This window comes from Ptychodera flava, chromosome 10 (assembly GCF_041260155.1).
Source record: "Ptychodera flava strain L36383 chromosome 10, AS_Pfla_20210202, whole genome shotgun sequence".
Taxonomy (NCBI): Eukaryota; Metazoa; Hemichordata; class Enteropneusta; family Ptychoderidae; genus Ptychodera; species Ptychodera flava.
The window spans coordinates 497052-521819 of NC_091937.1; the positions used below are offsets into that span (position 1 = coordinate 497052).

General features: G+C 37.2%; 1 protein-coding gene across 3 annotated transcripts in view; it reads right to left on the reverse strand.

Moving 5' to 3' along the window:
- Positions 1–24768, reverse strand: part of LOC139141691 (centrosomal protein of 85 kDa-like) — a 257293-nt gene that overhangs the window by 161037 nt on the left and 71488 nt on the right. For all 3 annotated transcript variants that reach the window (XM_070711276.1, XM_070711275.1, XM_070711277.1), the window contains one exon: positions 1532–1656. In XM_070711276.1, coding sequence (XP_070567377.1) covers positions 1532–1656 — 125 coding nt within the window. The remainder of the gene's footprint in view (positions 1–1531; positions 1657–24768) is intronic.

The window sequence follows — 24768 nt, forward strand, 5'->3', positions numbered from 1 at the left end:
GGTACCTCCACTTTACTGACGTTGGCGCCGCCTACCCATGAGGGATGACTGGAATGTTGCTCACGCTTATGTTTTGGCCAGGTGTCTCTCGAACTCGGCCAAAAATCACAGGAAATGAGCATTTTGTAAGCAGATGAAGTATCAGGTATGAATTTTCGTGTGATTTTCGTCCGATTCACAAGACACGTCGCCAAAACATAAGGCATGAACAACCTTCCAGTCACCCCTCATGGGTATGCGGCGCTAACGTCAGTAAAGTGGAGGTGCCCAACGTCCACTGTGAGGTGACCGGAATGTTGCTCACTCTTATGTTTTAGCGACGTGTCTGTCGAATTCGGCCAAAAATCACACGAAACAAGCGTTTTTGAAGCAAATTAAGTACCAGGTATGAATTTTGAGAATGATAGGGAACTATCGACGGTTACATGATAGATGAACTTGCTAATTTTCACAGTGAAATCGGACACGGAATGTGACATGGCGTGGTTTTTAAAGCCATTCTGTTTCCAGACTTGGGTTGTTTCTCGCTTCTGTACAGTCGTCTATGGGGCGAATAGTCCCAGAGCTGAATAGCTCTCGAGCGACTGTGTTTGTACCGAAGAAACCCTTCCCTCCCTCTCCTCAATTTCAAAGGCACTTAACAAACACCTCCTGACTTCGTACTGAAGTAGGCCCCGATGTCAGCTCATTGAGAAATGTGGTGTCATTCATTTGTTGATAACCAAAGTAAGTTTGTTCATTTTACACATCACTCTATTATTTTTGAAGTCATGAACTTTATTGATATTCAACAACAAAGAACACTGTCCTCTGAGTCTAAATTTGCAGTAACGTCGTTCTTTTACCACCTCTCCGTGAATTTGAACTGCTTGTAAAACTTGGCAACCAGTCTCTGTGTGTGTCACCATTGAAACTGATAGCTGCTGTAAAGATATAAACATACTACATAGTAAATTAGTTTACAGACATCTTGCTGCGTCACCTGCTGTTTTTAGTCTGTCTGATGTTGGCGCAAAGTTGTAAAAGTTGACCACTAAAAGGGTAAATTTGAGAGCAAACTGACAAACCTAATTAGGTAGTGTATCAATATCCAGCTGTATCTCATCGTCAAAATCATTGGTACTGTAACTGTAATTTATTTATATTTAAAGCTCCTACATGAGCAAAATGCAACTCTCTTCATCTATTTCACACAACCTTTGATAAACTTTCACCCAGTACATACAATTTAAGAGATTAACATTGGTAAATTTCCAATTTTCGAAAAGGTCAATCTCCAGGGGCCAATCATACTCAATCATGATTTGTCAACATCATGATTTTGTGCTATTCCCCTTTACCATAGCTGGGGGTGCAAAGTCCCATATATTACAGTCTGCCTGTACTGCACTTGGTCCCTCATTTATCCTTTTTAATACTCCTAAATACCTGCAAAAGGGCTCACATATGCCTGAAATATTGGCATGCTGGCACTCCTGCAAACAGAATTTCAAATGACTCAAGAACTTTCAAATTGAACAATAGAACTCACTTTTCAATGATCTTATTCTTTTCTTGTATAATGTTTTCTTTTACTCTCAGCAATGCATCCAGTTTTCCAGGCTCAGCTGCACCTTTATAATATTTTGACTCTTTCCCCAAGCCAATATGCATATCCTGCAAAAAAAACAAGTCATTGACAATGACATAGTCCCCACTTGTAATAGGAGTATTAGTCTTGATGGGGCAGGGAAATGTGGTCATTAAGAAGCATCACTGGAGTGTATATGTTCAGATCTATGGGCACATAGGTCTATATCATTGTTCACAATTTGAAACAAGAGGCATGTCTTAGTTATGGTTCTAAATCGGGAAAAAAGATCAGACCTCTGGCTGTATTGACCAGCCAAGAAATACATATGCGCATAATAAATTAGGTACAAGATGTGACATCTTAAGGTCTATTATCCTATCAAAATTGAAGCGTAAAGAATTTGTCGTTACTGAGTTATGCATATATAAGTATATTCAAGGTCAAAGGTCATCAAGGTCACGTGACATTTTGAAAAAAAAAAACTATTGCTAATTAATCCCTGTATGCCAAAATTCAGACCTCCAGCTCTATTGGCTTGTCCAGAATTATATATGTGCATAATTAATGAGGTAAAGCATGTGTTGTCATAAGGTCTCCCATCCTTCTAAATATTAAGGACATAGCACTTGTGGTTACTTATTTATTGACATAAACGTGTATTTTAGGTAAAAGGTTATCGAGGTCACATGACATTTTGTCAAAAAATGTCTATCCTATAGTTATCCCTATATACCAACATGGGGCCCGGGGGCACCGACGTCCTTTGTACCTCCTTACTGTTTATTAATTGCCATAAATGTGAAATTTGGCAAAAAGTCAAATTGTTTTGACATAAATGAAAGTTATTTGAACTGGTTGGTTACCGCTCCAGCATAAGTTCAAGTGTGGATTCTAAGTATCAACAACCTTGATATGTGTGAAAGTGAATTAAGAAAAATAGAGTCAAGGACACTGAAGCTCCTAAAGCGTGAGGCCAATTGAAGTAGTTGGTTGTTGGTAAGCAGTAATTGACTTGGAGGCATGGGGTTGGGATCAGGATACACAAGATTTGTGTTAGATACATTTAATTGTATATACGACATGGTTTGGCGCATTGATATAAAAATAAGTTGCATACATTAACACCAATCTATCCTGATGGAGTATGTGGCGGTTTATTATTAGGCGACTAGTAAAGTGAGTAAGCGCCATTTACTGCATTGGAATGCAGTAGAGCCACCGTAATTTCTCTGTCAGCACTCTAGTGAAAAATGCTTCAATATTGTGTTTTTCAACATTTAAATTTGTAGTATACAAGTGAATTGCATTTTCACATTGATCTGCTTGACCAGAAATTTCATCAGACTTTTGCTGAAGTAGGTTTATATCTTCTTGTGTATATTGGCCAACTCTGAGACGATTAAGTAATTCTGCAAAATGTTTACCATCTTTCTGTCTGCACAGGCGCAATAGAGAAATAAATATGCAAAAAAGATGAAAGGCTACAGTAATATTTGTGAAATCGAGCTCAAAGGTCATCGAAGTCATGTGACATTTTGTCAAAAACATTGTACCCCATAGTTATCCCTATATACCAAAAATTAGACCTCTAGCTCTATTGGCTTGCCCAGAATTATAGATGTTCATAATTAATAAGGTACAGGATATGGCACCGTACGGTCTCCCATCATAAAAAATGTGAAGGGTGTAGCACTTGTGGTTATTGAGTTATGGCCATATATGTATATTTGGGTTCAAAGGTCAGCCAGGTCACATAATATTTTGTCAAAAAAATTGTATCTCATAGTTATCCCTATATACCGAAAATCAGACTTCCAGCTCTTTTGACTGGCCAACATTAGATACATGAATAATTAATGAGGTACAGGATGCGTCATCATTAGGTGTCCTATCATACCAAATATGAAGGGTGTAGCCCTTGTGATTACTGAGTTATGAAGAAATATCTATATTTGAGGTCAAAGGTAATTGAGGTCATGTGACATTTTGTCAAAAAAATTGTATACATCAGACCTCCAGCTCTATTGGCTTGCCCAAAATTAGATATGTAAATAATTAATGGGGTAAAGGTTGTGGCGTCATACGGTTTCCCATCATACAAAATATGAAGGGTGTAGCCCTTGTGGTTACTGAGTTATAGACATATATGTATATTTGGGGTCAAAGGTCATCAAGGTCACGTGATATTTTGTCAAAAAAATTGTATCCCATAGTTATCCCTACATACCAAAAATCAGAACTATAGCTCTATTATTAACCTAGAATTAGGTATGTGCATAATTAACACAGGAAGTGTTAATTCATGGACATTCATGACATTCATGGAGTGGCCCTGGTGTGTTGTGTAACTGAGAGCATGTAGCTGATTAAAGACGTAAACAAGACCACATCAAGCCCTGCTGTGTTAATGTTGTAAAAATCGCAGATACACATCTATTAAAACAACACCTTGGTTAATGAAGTTCTGCAGCTTGATCAAATTTCACTGTACGCAAGTAGGTTAAGGCATGGGCGTCAAACGTTACCATGAATATGCATTAGGGCTCATGAATATTTATAAAACAACACTGTTTAACGTGAGATAACAACAGGAAAACTACATCACATCACAAACAAAGTTCGCAACTAGAACACAAGTGAGCAAACGAATTGACAGAGCACTCACTAGTGTTCACAACAAAATGTGGCCTATATGCACTGTGTGGAAACTTGGAACATACAGAAAAGGACGAAACATTTACGAATTTATTCCCCAAACAACCGATCATCGCATACAAAGGAAATCCAAACGTCAGCGATACACTGATAAAGGCCAAAGTCCACGGCATAACAAACAAGGCGACAAATGTTAACTAACAGAGTCGGACACAAAACGATCCTGACATAAGTATTCTAGAGATGTCAATAACATAGATACAATATAAAATTAAGAAAGAGATATATAATGGAGAGACAGTTGGTACCTCCATATTTATGTAAGCGACTGAGGAAGGAACCGGTTATGAAACTTGGGGTCAAAAGGTCAAGGTGGTCTGAGACGCACTTCCACGTCTCACCATGGCTTATTTTAAATAACAACCCATTTGTTAATTTTGACACTAACAACTTTACCAAATGCAGACACAAAACACAGTAAAGCACATACAAGACAAGCGGAATGATGTGTGAAGCCACTTTACAATAAAAATCGTTTCGGTAATACTGCAAGTAGGCGACGGGGTCATGACCTTTGGATGGCTTGCGAGATGGTCCGATCGCATACATAACGACCAGATTTCTTTCGAAAATTTCAACTTGTAGATCGCCCTACTTTTTAGAAATTTCGCTATCCTCAAACTAAGGCTTAAAACATCTCTACAACCATACCTTTAACATCTACGATTTGGTAACGTTTCCTTCAAAAAATTACAGAAATTCAAACAAGAATTGATTTTTCGTACAAATCATATGTATTTGGCAGAAATATCAGGCGATTTACTCCGAAATTTTCTAGGGAAATATGTTAATCGATTGACCTGAACCTACTCTGTTATCATTTGCAGAAAAAAAGAAGTTTAAACGTTGTTTACAAGATGAAATATGCCAATAGATAATACTATCAATTTTGGCGGGTAAATGCCGGTATAAGAATCACGTGACACCTTTTATGCAAATTTAAATGACATAAACTGAAAGAGCTATCAAAACTACGTATGTGTACCAAATTTCATCAAAATATGACCAGTAGTTTTTGGGAATGAAATTTAGCTCAAAATTCGGTCTGGACCCCTGCCTTAACTCACTTGTGTAATTGGCCACCACCAGTTTATCAAATGACACATGGACATACAGAGAAAAATTAATTGGCCAAATCTTGACAGAAGGAAGTAAAAGTTGACGCCAAATCTTGACAGAAGGAAGTAAAAGTTGACAGAAGGAAGTCAAAGTTGACGCCGCCATCCTGGTTTTCAATTCTAATAGCTCCTCAGTATATAAAACTGAGGAGCTAATAAGAGATGGGACTCAATAGGATCAACAATATCTAAAACAGGAAACGGTGAACTTATATACTACAGAAGGGGAGAAAATTTAGCCACAAACTATTGTAATATAATGGACAATGGCTAATCTAAACCAAATTACTTAAACTGGATTGTTGGCATTGATTACACATGTATTTATTGTCCATCAAATAGAAAATAAATTTGGGCCATTGACTTAAAAACATTTGCTTGTTACACTCACCACACTTGTACTTAGTATTTGGAGTGTACACCTATCTACAATACAATGATAAAAAGTTTTGACTCTGAAGGTCAACAGTGCATCTTTAATGTATGAGACTAAATAAGCTTACCCCTCAAGTATGTATAGGCCAAAAACAATATTTAATTTTGAATTATGTAGTGCAGGGAAGGACATACAATATGGTGAAAAGCAAACTAAATATAAAAACTGAATATACAATTATATGGAAATGTTGTTTTACAGTCATGAGTATCTGGTGTGTGCCAAGAGACAAATATTAAAATTGGACAGTATCATCCTGACCACAGTTTGTCTGACTGGTTGTTTCCTTCTGATTTTCTGACACGGTGATAGGTACAAAATATTATGCTATCCACGATAGTTATACAACATAGCTTGCATTTTGTTCACAGTAGAATTGAGTTTTACATGTAAGATAACTTTCTCGTAAACTGTAAATTCTGGCTTCTGGCAGCTCAAACGTCGCAATACTACATTTTTTGATATGATATGGAGTGAGTTGCACACATGCAGTGACAGTCGATATATTCATAGTATGAGAGTCTGCTGTACATTAAAGCATAGTGATGTTGACAACTACATGCATGCCAGTGCACGATTTCAAAGTAGCCAGGAGGAAATTCTAATGGTCTTTTAGTGGAAATATAGGTATTAAACGACAGTGAAACAAACAACATTAGTTATCGTGACCTTGCTAAAGTGCAATCTCGCATCATGTATGATCTGATGATCATGCCAAATTACCATGTCGGATTATGCCGTGATTCTGAAGTGCGCGTACTTCCTTAGTAAATCGGTCAACATAAGCACACACTTTAGCGATCGAAGTCAAAAATGATGTCAAAATCAATGCACAACTGTCGAAATTACCCAAAACAAGTCATTGACAATGACATAGTCCCCACTTGTAATAGGAGTATTAGTCTTGATGGGGCAGGGAAATGTGGTCATTAAGAAGTATCACTGGAGTGTATATGTTGAGATCTATGGGCACATAGGTCTATGTCGTTGTTCCAAATTTCAAACATAGGCATGTCTAAGTGATGGTTCTAAATCGGGAAAAAAGATCAGACCTCTATTTATTTTGGCCAGCCAAGAAATACATATGTGCATAATAATGAGGTACAAGATGTGACATCTTAAGGTGGTTGGAAAGGCTATTTTTGCACCAATTCTTTTCTCAGAGTTAATGTCAAGTTTCAAGTGTTAGAATCAAGATATTTAGTTCAAATTTTCAGGATAACTCCCTTAGTTAATATTTTCTCCAAAGAATATAAAAATTGTATATTTGCAGCCATGATTTTGAAATATGACACCAGTAAATATAAAAATTTAATTTTTCATATTTTTTTTACATATTTGAATTTCATAATAATTGGATAGTATTAATATTACCAAATTAGTTATAAATATTTTGACACTATTTATTGTAAGATTTGTACGGCAGGATTTGTAAATAAAATTTGTTTTCATGATTTTACATGGGTTTATATATCAAAAAATTATTAAAAATTCTTTCAAATTTCAAAATGTTATTTTTCAAAAAGTACTTCAAATACATGAAAATTGTGCCGTACAAATCTTATCTGTAACCTTGTTAATAGGCTGTAAAAATTCCATGTCCATATCTCATTTCAAAGTTGGATTAAATTGGTATACAATTATGTAGGAAAACTGTTATTCTGTCAAAAATGTTGAAAACAAGCCATATTTGCACCCCTCTTTTGAAGTCATAGAGCAGTGGTTTTTTTTTTAATCTCACTTTTGACACCTCTTTGACACTCAAAGAATCTAAAAATGCATTTACAATAGCAGTCACTCACTCTGAATGCCAGCACCACCTTGTCAAACTTTCCTGAAAAACAGCAAATAATGACTTTCCCTTTTCAAACATTTTATTAAAAGCTAGGGGACCTCTACCATAGTTAATACACTAAGGACTCCCCAACTTCTTCTTATATGGTCAGTTTTTCAGAAGTTTTAACAGGCTATAACTCTGCAATGCCTTTGTGCCCAAATGTCTAGTTTTTTTTATTCCACAGAGAATGTTGACTACTTTTATATTTTAATAGTTTTGTTGAAATTTATAACTGATGCTCTAGCCTTTCCAACCACCTTAAGGTCTAATATCCTATCAGAATTGGAGGGTATAGAACTTGTGGTTACTGAGTTATGAATGCATATATATGTATAATCAAGGTCAAAGGTCATCGAGGTCACGTGACATTTTGAAAAAAAATTGTATTGCTAATTAATCCCTATATGCCAAAAATCAGACCTCTAGCTTTATTCGCTTGCCCAGAATTAGATGTGTGCATAATTAATGAGGTAAAGCGTGTGTTGTCATAAGGTCTCCCACCCTACTAAATATAAAGGACATAGCACTTGTGGTTACGTATTTATCGACATAAACGTATATTTCAGGTCAAAGGTCATCGAGGTCACATGACATTTGGTCAAAAAATTTCTACCCTATAGTTATCCCTATATACCAAAAATCAGACCCCTAGCTCTATTGGCTCGCTCAAAATTAGATATGCACATAATTAATGAGGTACAATATGTGGCGTCATAAGCTGTCCCATCATACCATATATGAAGGGTGGTAGCACTTGTGGTTACTGAGTTATGGACAAATATGTATATTTGAGGTCAAAGGTCACTGAGGTCACGTGACATTTTGTCAAAGTGTCTGGGATATCTGCGTGAACGGATGGACTCACGGATGGACTGAGTCACTCACGGACGGACATGACCCAATCTATAAGCCCCCTGGACTTTATCTGTGGGGACTAAAAACTGTGTCACTGCATCCTTTTTGCAATATGAATACGATGAGAAACTAAATTTTTTTTTTCTTGGCCTTATACATGGGACTATATGGAGAACAGCCTTATACATGGGAGGCTATGGAGGTGTAAACTAAAAAGTCCTCTAACACAGCCAAATTTGATCGCATTGTGAAACAAATCGACGTGCATCTGTATGAGGTAGAGTACTATCCTTGTACTAAGTTTGAACGAAATCGCTCCAGGCGTCTCTGAGATATCTGCGTGAACGGACGGACGGACGCATGGACGGACAGACGGACGGACGCATGGACTGACTCACGGACGGACGGACATGACCAAACCTATAAGTCCTCCCGGACAGTGTCCGTGGGGACTAAAAAGAATTGGCACAGGAATATCTCAGATATCTGCATTCATGAGCCCCTATGCATGGACACAGCATTAATATTAATTTCATCCTGGAACCCCTGTGGATGGATATCAAATACAGGAAAGAAAACGGCCGTCACACAGCCATTTATGATCGAATCATTACAAAAATCGGCGTGCATGTATATGTGATAGGGATTAATATAGGTACCAACTTTCAATGCAATCGCGCCCAGCATTGCTGAGAAATTTATGTGAATGAACGCACAGTCGTAAAATATAGGAAACAAAATGGCCGCCACGCAGCCATTTTAGACCAGATCAAAACAAAAATCAATGTGCATATGTATAACATGTAGAGTAATCTATGTACCAAGTTTTAATGGAATCGCTCGTAGCATCACTGAGAAATATGCGTGAACATACGCACCGACATCAAATACAGGAAACAAAATGGCTGCCAGATGGCCGCCATGCAGCCATTTTAGACCAGATCAATACAAAAATCAATGTGCATATGTATAACATGTAGAGTAATCTATGTACCAAGTTTTAATGGAATCGCTCGTAGCATCACTGAGAAATATGCGTGAACATACGCACCGACATCAAATACAGGAAACAAAATGGCTGCCAGATGGCCATATTGAATCGGATCGTAAAACAAATCGACGTGCATATGTATGGCATAGGTGATAATCCTTGTACTAAGTTTGAATGAAATCGCTCCAGGCGTCTCTGAGATATCTGCGTGAACGGATGGACGGACGGACGGACGGACGCACAGACACACGCACGGACGCACGCACAAACACACGGATATGACCATAGGGGGATTCAATCTCCGATGATGACGATGATGATGATTAAATATTTAAAAGTGAAGATAAATAAAAATATATTTGGACTCAGTAAATTTGCTGTTATTGTTGTTGTTATTGTTGTTGTCGTTGTTGATACTATTTGCAGAAAAGAACAAAGTTTGCGCTGCAAATTTCAACACAGCCTAACTCTACATGTGCGTCGCAAATTCAACACAGCCTAACTATACATGTGCGTTGCAAATTCAATACAGCCTAACTATACATGTGCGTTGCTGCCTAACTATACATGTGCGTTGCAAATTCAATACAGCCTAACATTACCCAAGGGGTGTCACTTCATTGCCACACACTTTTTTTCGATCGCCAAAAATGCACCTAGCATGCATCGAAATCGGTAAAATTCGACGTAGGGTCAAAGCACATTAGTCCTTCTCAATAATACTCCAACATTTTTACCTCTTACCGATGAAAAGTCGAGAAATTAGCAAGTTTTTCAGCGTATCTGGATGTCTCTTACATTTCAGATTTAAAAAGCGCGGCAGTGTATTGAGTCACGTGGGCGCTTTTCAAATCGAACCAATAGCAGAGCTGAATGGACCAGCGTGAAAACCCGGAGGCAACGTAAGTTTCTCACATCTTTGGAAAGAACGATCTCTTGCTGCGGGTGAACTGGAACTGTTAAAGTTACCAGAATTTCGTATACAGACGCACGCAGACAGTGTCACCCATAGTCTTCCAAAGACGTGAGAAACTTACGTTACTGCCGGGTTTTCACGCTGGGCCCATTCGTTCAGTACGGGCTCTTGACCCTACATCGAATTTTACCGCTCTCGATGCTTGCTGGGTGCATTTTGGCGAGCTCTGCTATTGGTTCGATTTGAAAAGCGCCCACGTGACTCAATACACTGCCGCGCCTTTTAAATCTGAAATGTAAGAGACATCCAGATACGCTGAAAAACTTGCTGATTTCTCGACTTTTCATCGGTAAGAGGTAAAAATGTTGGAGTATTATTGAGAAGGACTAATGTGCTTTGACCCTACGTCGAATTTTACCGATTTCGATGCATGCTAGGTGCATTTTTGGCGATCGAAAAAAAGTGTGTGGCAATGAAGTGACACCCCTTGGGTAATGTTAGGCTGTATTGAATTTGCAACGCACATGTATAGTTAGGCAGCAACGCACATGTATAGTTAGGCTGTATTGAATTTGCAACGCACATGTATAGTTAGGCTGTATTGAATTTGCGACGCACATGTATAGTTAGGCTGTGTTGAAATTTGCAGCGCATACTTTGTTCTTTTCTGCAAATAGTATCAACAACGACAACAACAATAACAACAAATTTACTGAGTCCAAATATATGTTTATTTATCTTCATTTTTAAATATTTAATCATCATCATCGTCATCATCGGAGATTGAATCCCCTATGATATGACCAAACCTATAAGTCACCCCGGACGGTGTCCGTGGGAACTAACAAAGAAGCTATACCAGTAGTTACATGTGCATCTACCAAAGTTATGCAGGCAGCATACAGCAAATATGATGACTGTTTACCATAATGGTAAAATGTAATTTACATACCCGGTACTCAAACCACTGATATTTTTTATTGAAAGAACGTATGAAATTGGACAAATATGGAAAAAGGACATCATATAGAATACATGTACTACATATGAAAGCAATTGCATCATTTGCTTTTCACTTTAACATGCTTTTATTTAGGATACATATTTACTAACAAATGCTCCCGTTCTGTACTTACAACTGCAAAAAACCATATTATGCTTGTTCCTGATGATGTTTTACATGATATGTATGTGTGTCATTACCCAATCCAAGTCCATCTCTACTTTCAAAACTCCCAATTTCGAAGAAATTTGTCCATTTCTAAAATGTACATTTTTAGCTACTATAGACTACAGTCTATAGAAGCTATTGGGATGGGTATTGTCCGGCGTCATTCTGTATGTATGTATGTATGTATGTATGTCCATTTGTCAGGATGTCCGTCCACTCAAATATCTTGAGAACCACAGTACTACAGACTTGATATTTGTTGTGTAGATGCAAAATATGATTATGACCTCTTTTTTTTCTGATATTGTTGAGAATATGCAAATTAACTCAAATTAACTCTTTCTTTTTCTTTCTTTTTATAGTTCCAATGGTCTGTTTTTTTGTTCTGTTAGATAGGTGTCTACATGATTTTTTTTAGTGTTATATGGGATGTAGTTTACAAATCCTGATTTAAAATAAATAAATAAAAAAAAATAAAAAGGGCGTTTTGGGTAAAAAATCTTCTTCTTCATAACCACTGGTCAGACAGCTGTGATATTTGGTATACAGGTCCCTAGGGATGACCTAACTTAGATTTGTTCTCATTGTGATGAAATATGCAATTCTGCAATTTTGTAATTTTGGGGCAATTTTTGATGGAGTTATCTTATTTATAATGCATCAAAATAATGATGAACTTTGAAATTTTGTATTTTCGGGTAACTTTTGCCATTTAGGCATAGATGGCAGTTTTCTATGCTGGCTATTGATGAATGTCTGTGTTTATAGGGGCTCTGTAAGTGTGAGCCATACTGAAACAGTTCTCCTGCCATAAGAATATACTCAAAGGACCTCTGCTCTCACTTTATCAGGTATTATGCTATGTACATGTATGTCCTCTGTATCATCTACAGCAGCTTCAGGGACATTGGCCCTATGTTTATCAGACTGTTTGCACTCCAAACGTCACATACCGGTATATTGCGGCCAAAAATTACCTCTTTTGCCAGTGTGTTTCACGTCTGTCCATCCATACCTGATGATGTCAGACATTCAAAACTGTTCCCCTTTCAACTTATTATGACCGAAATCCAAAAAATTACATCTGCTTCTGTTAACATTTTACATGTGGGTCGATACCTAACCACAAAGTCCAACATTCAAAATTGTTCACAGTCCGAATGAAATTGGGGCAAAAAAAAAAACTCTCTAAACAATTCCAACCTTATAAAGCCAAAAACCAAAACATATTTGTTTCTGATAGCATTATGTGCATTTGACTTGATACCTGATAGAGTCTAATATTCATAATTGTTCCTGCTCCTGGGGGCGGAAAAAACGTCTTTTTCTTATAGTATTTTACATGTAATTCAAACCCCGTGATAGAGAGAGGGACGGGAGTCAAACTCTGTTAAGCTTATGCCTGAAGTCCGCAGTATTATAGGTCAATATGAACTGTTCTCCACCTTTGAAAGTTATTAGACTGAATAAAGATTACGTCCAAATACATCACCTCAGATTTCTCTTGTTGTTATATTTTGAAAATGGTTGCGCCATCTTACAGTTATCGGGCGACATTCAATTTACATTTTTATCCATACCCAACTCAGAACTGTTCCCGCCTCGTACGTATTGCGGCCAAAAACTATGGCGTTACCTCTTACTGAAAACCAAAAACATAAGTCCGTTTCAGTCAATATTTTACAAGTGAGTCAATACCCAACATTCAAAATTCTTCCCGCTCTGAATAGAAATTGGGGCCAAATATAAAAAATACCGCAATTATACGGTGTCGCTCAAATTTGATCAGAAATGGTACATACCAGTATGGGTACTAAAGATCAACAATAAAGTTGTTTCTGTCTGTTCAGTGCAGGAAAATTCTATGTTGATGTTATGACAATGATTTCTACACAGTACAACCAGAAAAACAACAAGAAATATTTAAACCAGAAACACAAGAATGATAAAAGTAAATAAGGTCTGAAACTTTAGGTACTGGAGGTCAACTTTAGCAACATGCATAGCAGAGGAATGTTTCAACACAGTCCCTCTTAGATTGAGCATAGGCGGTCTTCCCCCCTCTACTTACTGTCTATGGTTTGAGCAGGTCTGTTGATATGTGACAGTTCATAAACAATGACAGGAAATGACTCAAGCCTGTTTCAGTCACTGGCATGCCACTATTCATGAACATTTGTAGGATTTTCCCTTTTTCTTACCTCATTTGCACATTTTTGACACTGACGTGTTCATTTGAACAAAATCACATCTCAACCCTTGCATCTACCTGTACACCAAATACTGAGATGGTAGCTTTGGCGGTATGTGAGCCTTTGCGTGTGACGGACATATATCTGCACATACATACCCACATACATACCCAACTCATCATATAAGCTCTTTTTGGTATTTATATAAATACCAAATATGAGCTAAAAAACTGCATCTTATTCTGGTAATGTAATGATTCCCACATGGAACTAATTGGGGCAAAAAACAAAAACAGGCACCTTTTTCTGAAAGTATTTGTTAAAAGTCGGTCAAACTCAGTGAAGTTCGAAATATCGAAACGTTATGAATTTCAAGCAACTGATCAATCTTGTGATTAGCACCTATGTGATGTTAAAGGTCATAGGTGCATTTGCAGATCATTCCACTTTGTCAAATTGTGAAACAGCGAAAGTGTACCTACAAGGAATCATGCTTGCCTTTCTCAGAAAATGGCCAGTTTCCACAGCAACAATGCAAATTGCAGACTTGATCATCGAGAATAACTGGGAGCTGTAGAGCTGGACGGAGGTCTGAATCTTTCGTGCACAAAATGACGGAGGCACTGCTGAAGTTTCTTGTTATAGATGTTGAGTAACAAAATACTGGCTCAAATGCTCGCTGGACATTGAAGTTTTTGTTACTCTGGCCCTCTCTTGCACTGGCGATGACAAAATTACGCTGAGTGAATAGACTGTATAGAGTATTCAATGTCATCTGGCGCAATAAAACTGGGAACACATCAAAGTCCCAATATACATGGGGAAACCGCCGGGAAAATCCATATATCACCAAGTGACTAGTGGACAGCAGTATTGCTCTGTCCACAATCATCTTTCAGTTTGTTTATCAAAACTGCGGGGTGTCTCATAAAGCATTGGCCATTCATTTTGCATGACCGATGGTAATTACCCAAATAAAGGATTGACTTTCTATGAATAAAGTTACACTGCTTTTGCCTATATGTGTATCACTACATCTTTGTTGAATTGCTCTGGTAAATTTCATTGATTTCCTATTTTCCTGAAGTTTTTGATGACTGTTTTGCAAAAATGACTAAAAAGCACTTTTTCAAACTTGGACTGCCCAGTAGCAACTTGCCGGATTGCTCTATTCCCACTGGGCCGGAACCAACTCGCCCGTTGTTTGAGATGTACATGTACCGAATGCATACCTTGTGTTGTTTGGGGTCTGTAAATATCAATCAATTGATGGCAGAATCAAGACTATCTATGATTTTATCAATTGGAACAAGAAATATTTTGATTGATTGACAAACACAACCAATATTTTGAGCATTTTCTTCAACTTTAAAAAATAAGTTATCGCCTTTCCTTGACATCGCTGTTTAATGCTCTGTCCCCATTGTCGGTATGAACGCCCAAGTTTGCCTCGGCTGTACTGACTGAGAGCTGGCTATATCTCCGGCTATTTTTTTCAGTGTCGGAAAAGATATCGCTAACTATGCCTTTCAGTGCAAAGTACAGGTCTGTCAACGTTTGCAGAAAAATTTACCATCGTTGTCTGGCCAACAAATTGGATTCGGGCGAGCTGAGCAGTTGGTTCTTGATGGCTTGAAAAGTTAAGTATGCTATAAATAGCTGTGGAAAGACAGACAGCTGTCTGTTGGTGGGGTAGCGTGCGTCTATGCAGGTCATCAAAAGGTCAACCCCGCCACGGATAGCTGGGCCAACTGGGAGTGAAACTGAGTCTATTACAACAACTTAAAGCGGCACTTTTCAATCCCAGGTTCTCGCATTAGTGGAGTTCTCCTCCCAGTTAAACACTTGGCCAGTACGATGTTTGATTTCTATAACATTAATTACACAAACTGATCTCAACCTTTTGTCACCTTTCGCTAATCCTGCAAGCATAGTTTATATTATAACATGCCACACCCTCATTCCGTGTCGATTCGCGTGACGAGAAAATAGATATGTCTAGTCCCCTTTGGATCGACAAAAGTGACGTCAGAGGGTATTTTTTGAAAAGCTATTTCCCTAGGGAAATAGTTCTGACCAAATTTGGAAAAGTGCCCGGTCACATGACCGTAGTGTCGTCTGCAGCTTTGCAACAATGGCGGGTGACTAGAACGTGATGTGCGTCTGGGATACGAGACGACACATTCTCTAAAACAGATTTTCCAACGTTTTCCAACATTCCAACAGCGTAGGAACTTGAACAGCTCATCGACGGAAAAGATTAAAGTGCAACTAAGGATGTCGCTAGGTATGCTTAGAATATGTTTTGAAAGAAAGTGGTACCGCTGTCACGGTGGAAACGTCGCCAAGTAAACTTGTCACAATGGATTGTTGCGGTGCAAAATATCAAAACACATTAAAAACTATATATCAATACAACATGAGCATGTGGTGTGTTATAAAACACCTATAGCCTGGTCTTTATTCGGCCTATAGCGCTCGTCTATTACCCCTCATGGCCGTGTGTTACCAGAAACACATCGCTATACCCCTCGGCCTACGGCCTCGGGGAATAGCAATGTGTTCTGGTAACACACGGCCCCTCGGCTATAGCCCTCATGACCAGGTAATAGGTGTTTACAAGCGTTTGATTGACGGTCGGTTCCAATTGCCAACGGTCATTTATTCCCTACCACAAACGGTCGAATTTCCTAAAAAATTGTCTTCCAGTCGCGTTAGACTTTGAATATAACCACAGAGTTCGATCCGCAGCTACATAAGTTGTGTTGTCATAACAGACCCAGTTTGCTTCCAGATAGCTGTGTTTCCACAGTTACGCTACCAACACCACTCATGCCATGCCTTTTCTCTCGCCGTGTTTTCTCATTTACCGTAAATTTTTGGTGATGGCGATTTGAAAATAATAATTTTGTGTCCGCTAATCATGGCCATTTGATGTGGCTCTCAGAAATCGAAGTACGGAAACGTCACTGGCTGCGAGTCGAAGACCAACAAGAAACAAATTGTCCAACTTATATGAAGGTCAAACAAAGTTTTGTACTTGCTCGATTGGATGCGTTGAATGCAAAAATCAAACTGTACCATTAATTAGCAATTAAAAGCTGCTGCAGTTCAGCATTCTTTCCAATTGATGTTATGTTTGAAATATTTTCATTTAGACTGTCTTTTTTGCTGTAAGTTTCTCAAGAAAAATCTACTATGTGTCCACTTCAGTCGGATAGCCCCAGATGAATAATGGTATCATCTGTATGACGCGGGCAAATAAATTTAACTGAACTACGGTCATGCCATGTCAAGGCCGAGACTCCGACATGGCGTACAAGACAACATTGTCTTTGCCTCTGAGGAGAGAATTTTAGAAATATTGTACCCAAGAAAAAAGGTCTGGCTTTATCTATGGTTTACAATATTCTTACGAAAATACAGGATCTAGGAACACTGGCCTTGCATGTGTTGGAAAATTGATTTCAGGACGTCCTTGAACGTAGGGATTTTAGTGAAAATTTGAATCCATTAATTACCAGTTTTTGATCCCATAATCTTGCTAAACAAGGTGAATGAAGCAAAACAAAAAAAAAATTTGAAAATCCGTCACGTAGTTTTTGAGCTACAGTAGTCGCAAGGTCTGAAAAAACCAACATTTCTGGGAAAAAGGACGATAAAATTGTGCTAATAACACAAAAGTGACTTTTTTAGGTGTGAAAATTACGCCTCAAACCAAAATAACTTGGTATGAAATATTAACAAACTCATAAACTACTTACTTATAAGTAAATTAGAAGAGATCAGCCAAAAATGAAGCTTTTTTGCATGTGAAATAGAGAAAGTTGGAAAATATTTTCTATGGCTTAGATTTTTTCCGCGTGGCACCACTGAATTTTTGAATATCTTCCATATTTGGAGAACTGTAATTTGAAAAGTATGCAATGTAGCTTGGTAAAACTTGGTCATTTTTCTTTGCTTTATACCGGTATGTTAAATCAAAAGTGATGACTAGTTAATGAAATGAGTGGCTACTTTTTTTTATAGAAGCACTTAAAATACAGAAAAATGTCAATTTTGTCCGATTCACGACAAGAGAAGAAACTTTGAATTTTGGCGACATTCAGAGAACCATAATTGAAAAACTATTCATAGCGTCTTAGTGAAATTTGGTGTTTTTTATGTTTAAACAGTAGAAATAGTTAATTCTTAGTTTTTTCATTCATATTTTTATTAGAGAGCACAAAAAACCCAAAAAATGTCAATTTTTCACAATTTCGGCTCATGGGGTGAATTTTGGCTACATTCAGAGAGCCATAGTTCAAAAACTCAACGTAGGATCTTGGAGAAATTTTTTTTAATTGTATTTTTTATGTTTAAACAACAGAAATAGTTAGATACTGCTTTTTTTCATACATATTTTTATTACAGTGCATAAAAATCAGGAAAAAAGTCAATTTTTCACAATTCAGGCTCGTGGTGGGTTGAATTTCGGCTACATTCAGATCACAGTAATACATAAAGTTTACATGATATCCTATGGATATGTCGCACTTCAACCCTTACATTTACATGTATATCTGAGAGACAAGTCATTTACTCTAATTAATGATGTGTTCCTGTTGTGAAATTGCTCAGAAAAAATATTTCATTGACCGTACACAGCTGGATGTATATGCAATTGTGCATGTGTGCCCGGGTCATGGTACTCACTTTTGCATGTCAATGGCTCAAGCGTGTTCAGATCGCTAGTATTCCAGTTTTGTCATTGAAAAATGTGTAGGCTTCAGGAGTGAAATTATCTATTTAAAGGCAGAGATGAAGGTACATTGTATACAATTTTATCAAGAACAAGACCTAAGCTGATCACTTATCAAAAAAATAGTGACAACATCACTGTTCGCTCCCATATAGTTATCAAAACAAGTCAACAATTGTAGGAAACATGGACATACATATACAGACAGACTGACATACACAGACTGGCACAGAGTGATGACATTGACCCCAAGTGTGCCTTGGCCCATGGAGAGTGATAAAGATATAACAAACAGCTGAATGTAATGATAAAATAGCTAAGTACTATACAGGCACTGAGAGTGAATATGTTACAGCAATTTGATTAGTTTCTTTTCCTTTTCTACTTCTGTGATAATATTTAAGACAATCAATCTGCAAGGTAGTTTATGTATTAACAAATATGTTATCTTTTACAAGCACACAGCAAACTGTTCTTGATTTTTCATTTACAATATTTGACATAGACTGAAATACATAACATGCAACCAATGTTTACACTTTGCCCATACACCAGATACATGGAGAAATTTCAACATACAATCATCAACTCAGAAACCCTACAGGAAAAAGTAAACATTGTTTTCTTCCAGAACAGCTGGTCCATCCACATCTGGAACAACTTACAAACTTAACCAATTACACAAGGATGATGACACAAGAGATTAAGTTAAACTGTGGTGAACTTGACTATTCCTTTCAAATCCTTACCTAACTTGACATCTTAAACTAAAATACACTGCATGGTTAATTGTGCACAAAAATACATCGGGGGTGGACCATTTGATATGGGGTGGTGTCCAGAAGATCGATGAGGTACATTATCTTTTTTATCTGATCCACTGTACATTCTTTTTTCCCCACTCTCCCACCTTTTCTTTTTGTCAAACCACCTCTGGCTGAATTTTTTATTGGCATTTGTTTGGAATTTTTTCAAAATCTGCCAGGATTTTTTTACCGCATTTCAACACCAAATACAGTTTACCATATCAAATGCTTACTAAATCACCACATTATATACTCTTAGTTCCAGTAGGTATAAAAGTACCAAAAAAAATCTTAAACATACAAAATGAAAGATATCCCAGTAAAACTGAAAGTTTCGCAAAGTTGCCCCAAAAATTCAAAATTCCGGATTTCAACTTAATTTCAATATATCTTATTAACAAAAACCCTAAGGACCGGTTTACTAAATATCAAAGCAATCAGACTGGTAAATTTTGAGAAACAAATTTTTTGACCAAAAATGAGAAAAATTGCCCCCAAAATACAAAATTGCAGATTTCATCCTAATTTTAAATATATCTAATTAACATAAACCCTAGGAACCTGTACACGAGATATCAAAGCTACCAGATCAGAAGTTTTAGGAGAAAAATTTTTTGACCAAAAAAGGCAAAAATTGCCCCAAAAATAAAAAAAAATTGCCAGTTTCAACATACCTTCAATACATTATATTGAGATTAATCTTAGATACCTGTATACCAAATACATGTATCAAAGCTATCAAATCAGCAGTTTTTGGATTAAAATTTTTTTTATCAAAATTGGGAAAATTGCCCCAAAATTACAAATATGACAATATCAATACAATTTGTACAAGCATGACTGAGGTCATTCTGAGGAACATGAATATTAAGTTTCATAGCAATCAGACGAGCGATTTCAGAGAACAAGATTTTTTGACTAAAAACGGAAAAAATACCCTAAAAATACAAACATGCAAATTTCATCCCAATTTTTGCACACACAATTTAGAATACCTAAAGAAATCTGCATACTAAGTTTCAACCAAATCTGACCAATGCTTACTGAGTTTTAGCCATTTGCAAGATTTTTCCTTTTTTCCCCCTCATTTGCATATTTTTGGCACTGACATGTTCATTTGAACAAATTCACATCTCCACCCCTAGGTGCACCTGTACACCAAATACTATGACAGTAGGTGCTACGGTTTAGGAGTTTTTGATATGGACGGACTAACAGACATACATACATACTTACATACATACACACAGACGCCATTTTGCCAACTTATACGAATACCTCCCATTTGCATATATACATATGCATATATGGGAGCGTAAAAATGGCAGCAAGGAAGATAAAATTTTGTGATCATGAAGTAACGGCAAATTCCTACAGTCAACACTAGTAGTATATTTACAAAGTTTACGGTTGTACTACAAAATAGTGATATCTACACGATAATCATGACAATGAAAGCTCCTATAATATCTTACCTGAAACTATAGTCAAACTGCAAGTACGGGGTTTTTTTATGGTTCAACACAAATTGCAAACTAACCATAGCTTTCCATTTTTTTAAAGTAGGGTCATTAGAGTCAAAAGTACTGTTCACGGAATGCTGTATACAAGTTTTCCACATCAGCAATGTTTGCTACTGACCAAGCACGCAGTAGAGAATCCCTTGAAGCCACATAGATTTGTTTTAAAATAAACTTCAAGTCAATAATTGCCACATCATCTTTGTTTGGCCATTTAAATGAATTTACAGCAGCACTACTTCTTGACAGAAACTTGACTCTGACACATGAAGCAGGAATACTCATTACTTCACAAATCTCTCCAGCAAACCAACCACTTTCATATGCAACAGCTACATACATGCCAATCTCCACAGTTTCTTTTATCCCAAACTGCTGCTCTGTAAACTTTGTCTTTCTCTCTTTCCTGTTCCTCCTTTTTGTGTAGTTTTTGTTGACACATTTGTCTGAGTTGTCAAATTAGCATTGATTTCATTTACAAGACCGGAAAGGTCACCACTTGCATGGATAAGTGTCTTTAAATTCTGAGCTAGTTGCAGTGTTGTTAATTTTGTTCCCTGATCCTGCCATTTTCTTAATTTCTTATCAACCACCTTGACTTTCAGAACATCAATACGAAAGAGAATTTGGTCTTTTAGTGCTTTAATTTTTTGTGCTTGACTCAGTTGTTTCAACTTTTCATCAACTTCTAATTCATTTGTCCAGACTCACCACTTCTTTCTTATCCTATGGTCAAGTTGTTGTCACTTCTGCTGTTTTCTCTGTAACTGTCTCAGTTTCTTTTCCATTCTCATTTTCTGTATTTCCAGGTGTTTCATTTTCAGATACTTTGTGTGTGCTTGTTCTCTTTTTTCACGTTGTGGAGCTGATTTTCTTGCAATTTTTAAGTATTTATTCCTGATTTGATGTGGTAGTTGCCTAAGGTAAGATGTGGTTTTATTTCTGCTAAAGCATATTATACCTGATTTGGCAAGTCTACTCTTATGTGGTGCCCTATGGATTTGTCGGTCCAGATCTAAGAAGTCACTCTCAGATCTGACATTTGTGAGAGGTGCACCTGCAACCTGGCTTACTACTGAAGAGTCAGGTTGGTTTTCTGACCCACCTGGCAATTGATTTCCCCAGTTGACGTTCTACAACTGGTAACATGGACTTGCAAAAATTTTGCAAGACATTTGCAGTCAGTGCATCAAAAAGAATATTGTGCTCAGTTGGGAAAAGCTCAAAGTACAGTTCATCTTTTGTGATTGCTGTGTCAGATAAATAAACTCTCTGATTAACAAGTGGTGATGCATCAATGGCATTATCAGCTAGACATGTTTTCAACTCCAACCAGTGGATGTTCATGTTATAGTAGCTGATATCTGTTCTCTCCAGCAAACGCATAAGTGGAACAGTGAATAATTTATCAAGTATGCCAAGAGCTCGACACTCTGCCATGACAAGTTCCTCATCTACCACAGCAGCAACTGTACTGATCAATCGGTTGGATGACTGACAACGTCCTGATTTCAGAAAGTCTGCGATGTGATTTCTGTGATAATACACTGCTGCTCCCTGATGAAATCCAATATTAAATCTGTGGTGCTGAAATGTAGTAAGAAATTTTTTCTCACTGACTTCATCCAAGTAAGGGGAAAAACCTGTATATACCCCAGACTTTCGACACCCGGCATCAGTGAATCCCTTGCCAGCCTGGTACAGAAGTGCAAAACAGTGTGATTCATTTCCAAGTGATGTGTTGTCTGTTTTCAGGAGAGATTTGTTTTCAGATTCAAACACTTTAGTGGATGTACAAACTGCTGTTGCCATATTAGTGAGCACATGCATACCGCATAACAGGTGATTTACTCCTTGCATCTTTTGTTTCTCTGATTCATTTAATTTGTCCCAGTTCTTATCAACAATTGATAGTAAAGTCCCCCTTAATTCTTCTAATTTGCTTTTATATTTTCTGTTTACTATGTGGCGATCACTCATTATGTTCTTACTGTGCAAAAGAAGTTCAGCATACACAGATAGCCTATCAGTATCATCCTCACTGATAGCTTCACTGAGTTCTTTAAAAGTTTCAATGGTTGCTGACATGTAGTCATCAGCACTCCCACTCAGCAATTCCTGGAATCCAAGTGAAATAGATTTTTTATTGGGGAGGGTCACTTGAAGTCCGGCATAATCAACAAATTTCTTGCGTGTCCCATCTGTGTGCAAGGTATTGTTTGGTGACTGTTCAAGAATTTGAGATGCTGCCTGTGCTTGTGCTACTACCAGTGCCTCAACTTGCATCATGGATATCAGAGATTTACTTGGTAGTCTATCAATGTCAACATTTACAAGATTTTTAATGACTGATCTAACAATAGCTGAGCAGCTTTCTATCGACACGTTGTGAGACAGCAGATCATAACATATTTGACGAATACTGTCAGTGTATTTGCCATTGTCAAATGTTTTGATTGTTGGTTCATTTTCAATTCTCTCGTCAATTTGTTCCTTCAGTTCTTGATTTTCATTTTCAAGTTCATTTATTTTCTCTTTCACCTGTTGCACTCTAGTGTCATTCTCCTTCATTTCCATGACCTTTCTTTTCCAGAAGCTTTTCTTTTCTTTCAATATATGTTCTAATGTCTTGTTCAGTTCATGTGTTTTCTTTTTTAATTCACTTATCACTTTATTTTTCTCTTCCACTTGTCTATTCAGCTCTGATATTTTGTCATCTTGTCGCCTCAGTCTTTTATTAAAGTTTCTGGGTGTTAAAGATGCAAGCTTTTCTTTCAACATTGTAATATTAAAGATCTTCTGTCTATACTTAATGTTTAAAGTATCAATTTCTTTAGCCTTCTCTTCTGCAGCTAATTTATCCTTTGACATTTCTTCCATTGCCTGAGTTAACTGACTTATTTCCCTGTAACTATCAGCTAAACTGCTTGTTATGTTCCCTAGTAACTTCTCCATATCCCTGTTATCATATTCCACTTCATCGGTGTTTCTGCTGGATGACCTCTCACTAGCTACATGTATTCCTTCATTACTGACTTTTCTCACAGGTAGTTTGTACGGCTGACCAAGGAAGCTCTCTACATCACTTTCATTTTTCTTTGTTTTAATAAATTGGTAATGAAGTCTCAACCACTGCTGTCTTACTGCGTGAACATTTGTATTTAACTCATTTCCTCGGATGAAAGCTTCCAGCCAGCTCATAGCAAAATTCCAGGGCAAGTGCTGAGTTACTAGAAAAGTCCTCAACTCAAGTATATGCTTAACTTCCAAATTTGTGATTGTGTAATCTTTACCCTCAACAAAACTACATGTTTTCAAAGTGTCAGCTGTGATATCTTTGTCTAAGAAAACAGAGGATAGCTGAGGCTGAGAGTATGTCACTGGAATGCTACTTTGCATCACGTCAGCTTCTTTTCCTTCCTTCCTTCCTAGCACTATCAATCTTCTTTCTAACTTTCTTTATCAAGTTACTAATTTTAGATGGCAAGCTGATAGTAGGCTCAAATAATCTGATGATCCCTGGCAATGACTGCTGAATATTTCTACCTGTGGCTTGAAGACTCTCATGAATATTAAGAAGGAGATCGTTTGTCAAAGGATCTGCTAAACTTAATTCTGCAAGAGTAGTCTCTCCTGACAATAAAAGGTCGATGTTGTCAACTATTTTATATGTAGTTTCCATTGTCTATATGAAGAAAAAATAGCATGTCAAACTAATTAATCAACTGTCTTTGACTTTACATCTTTTTATAATCCAATTATTAGAAAACATTTCTAACGTAAAAGAAAAGAAAAACCTCTGAAAAACTAAAAGCTTTGGGAAAGAACACTTTTTACATACTGCTGTACTACCGTAGTACTACCAGTATACATAACATTACTTCCGGGTTTGGGGAT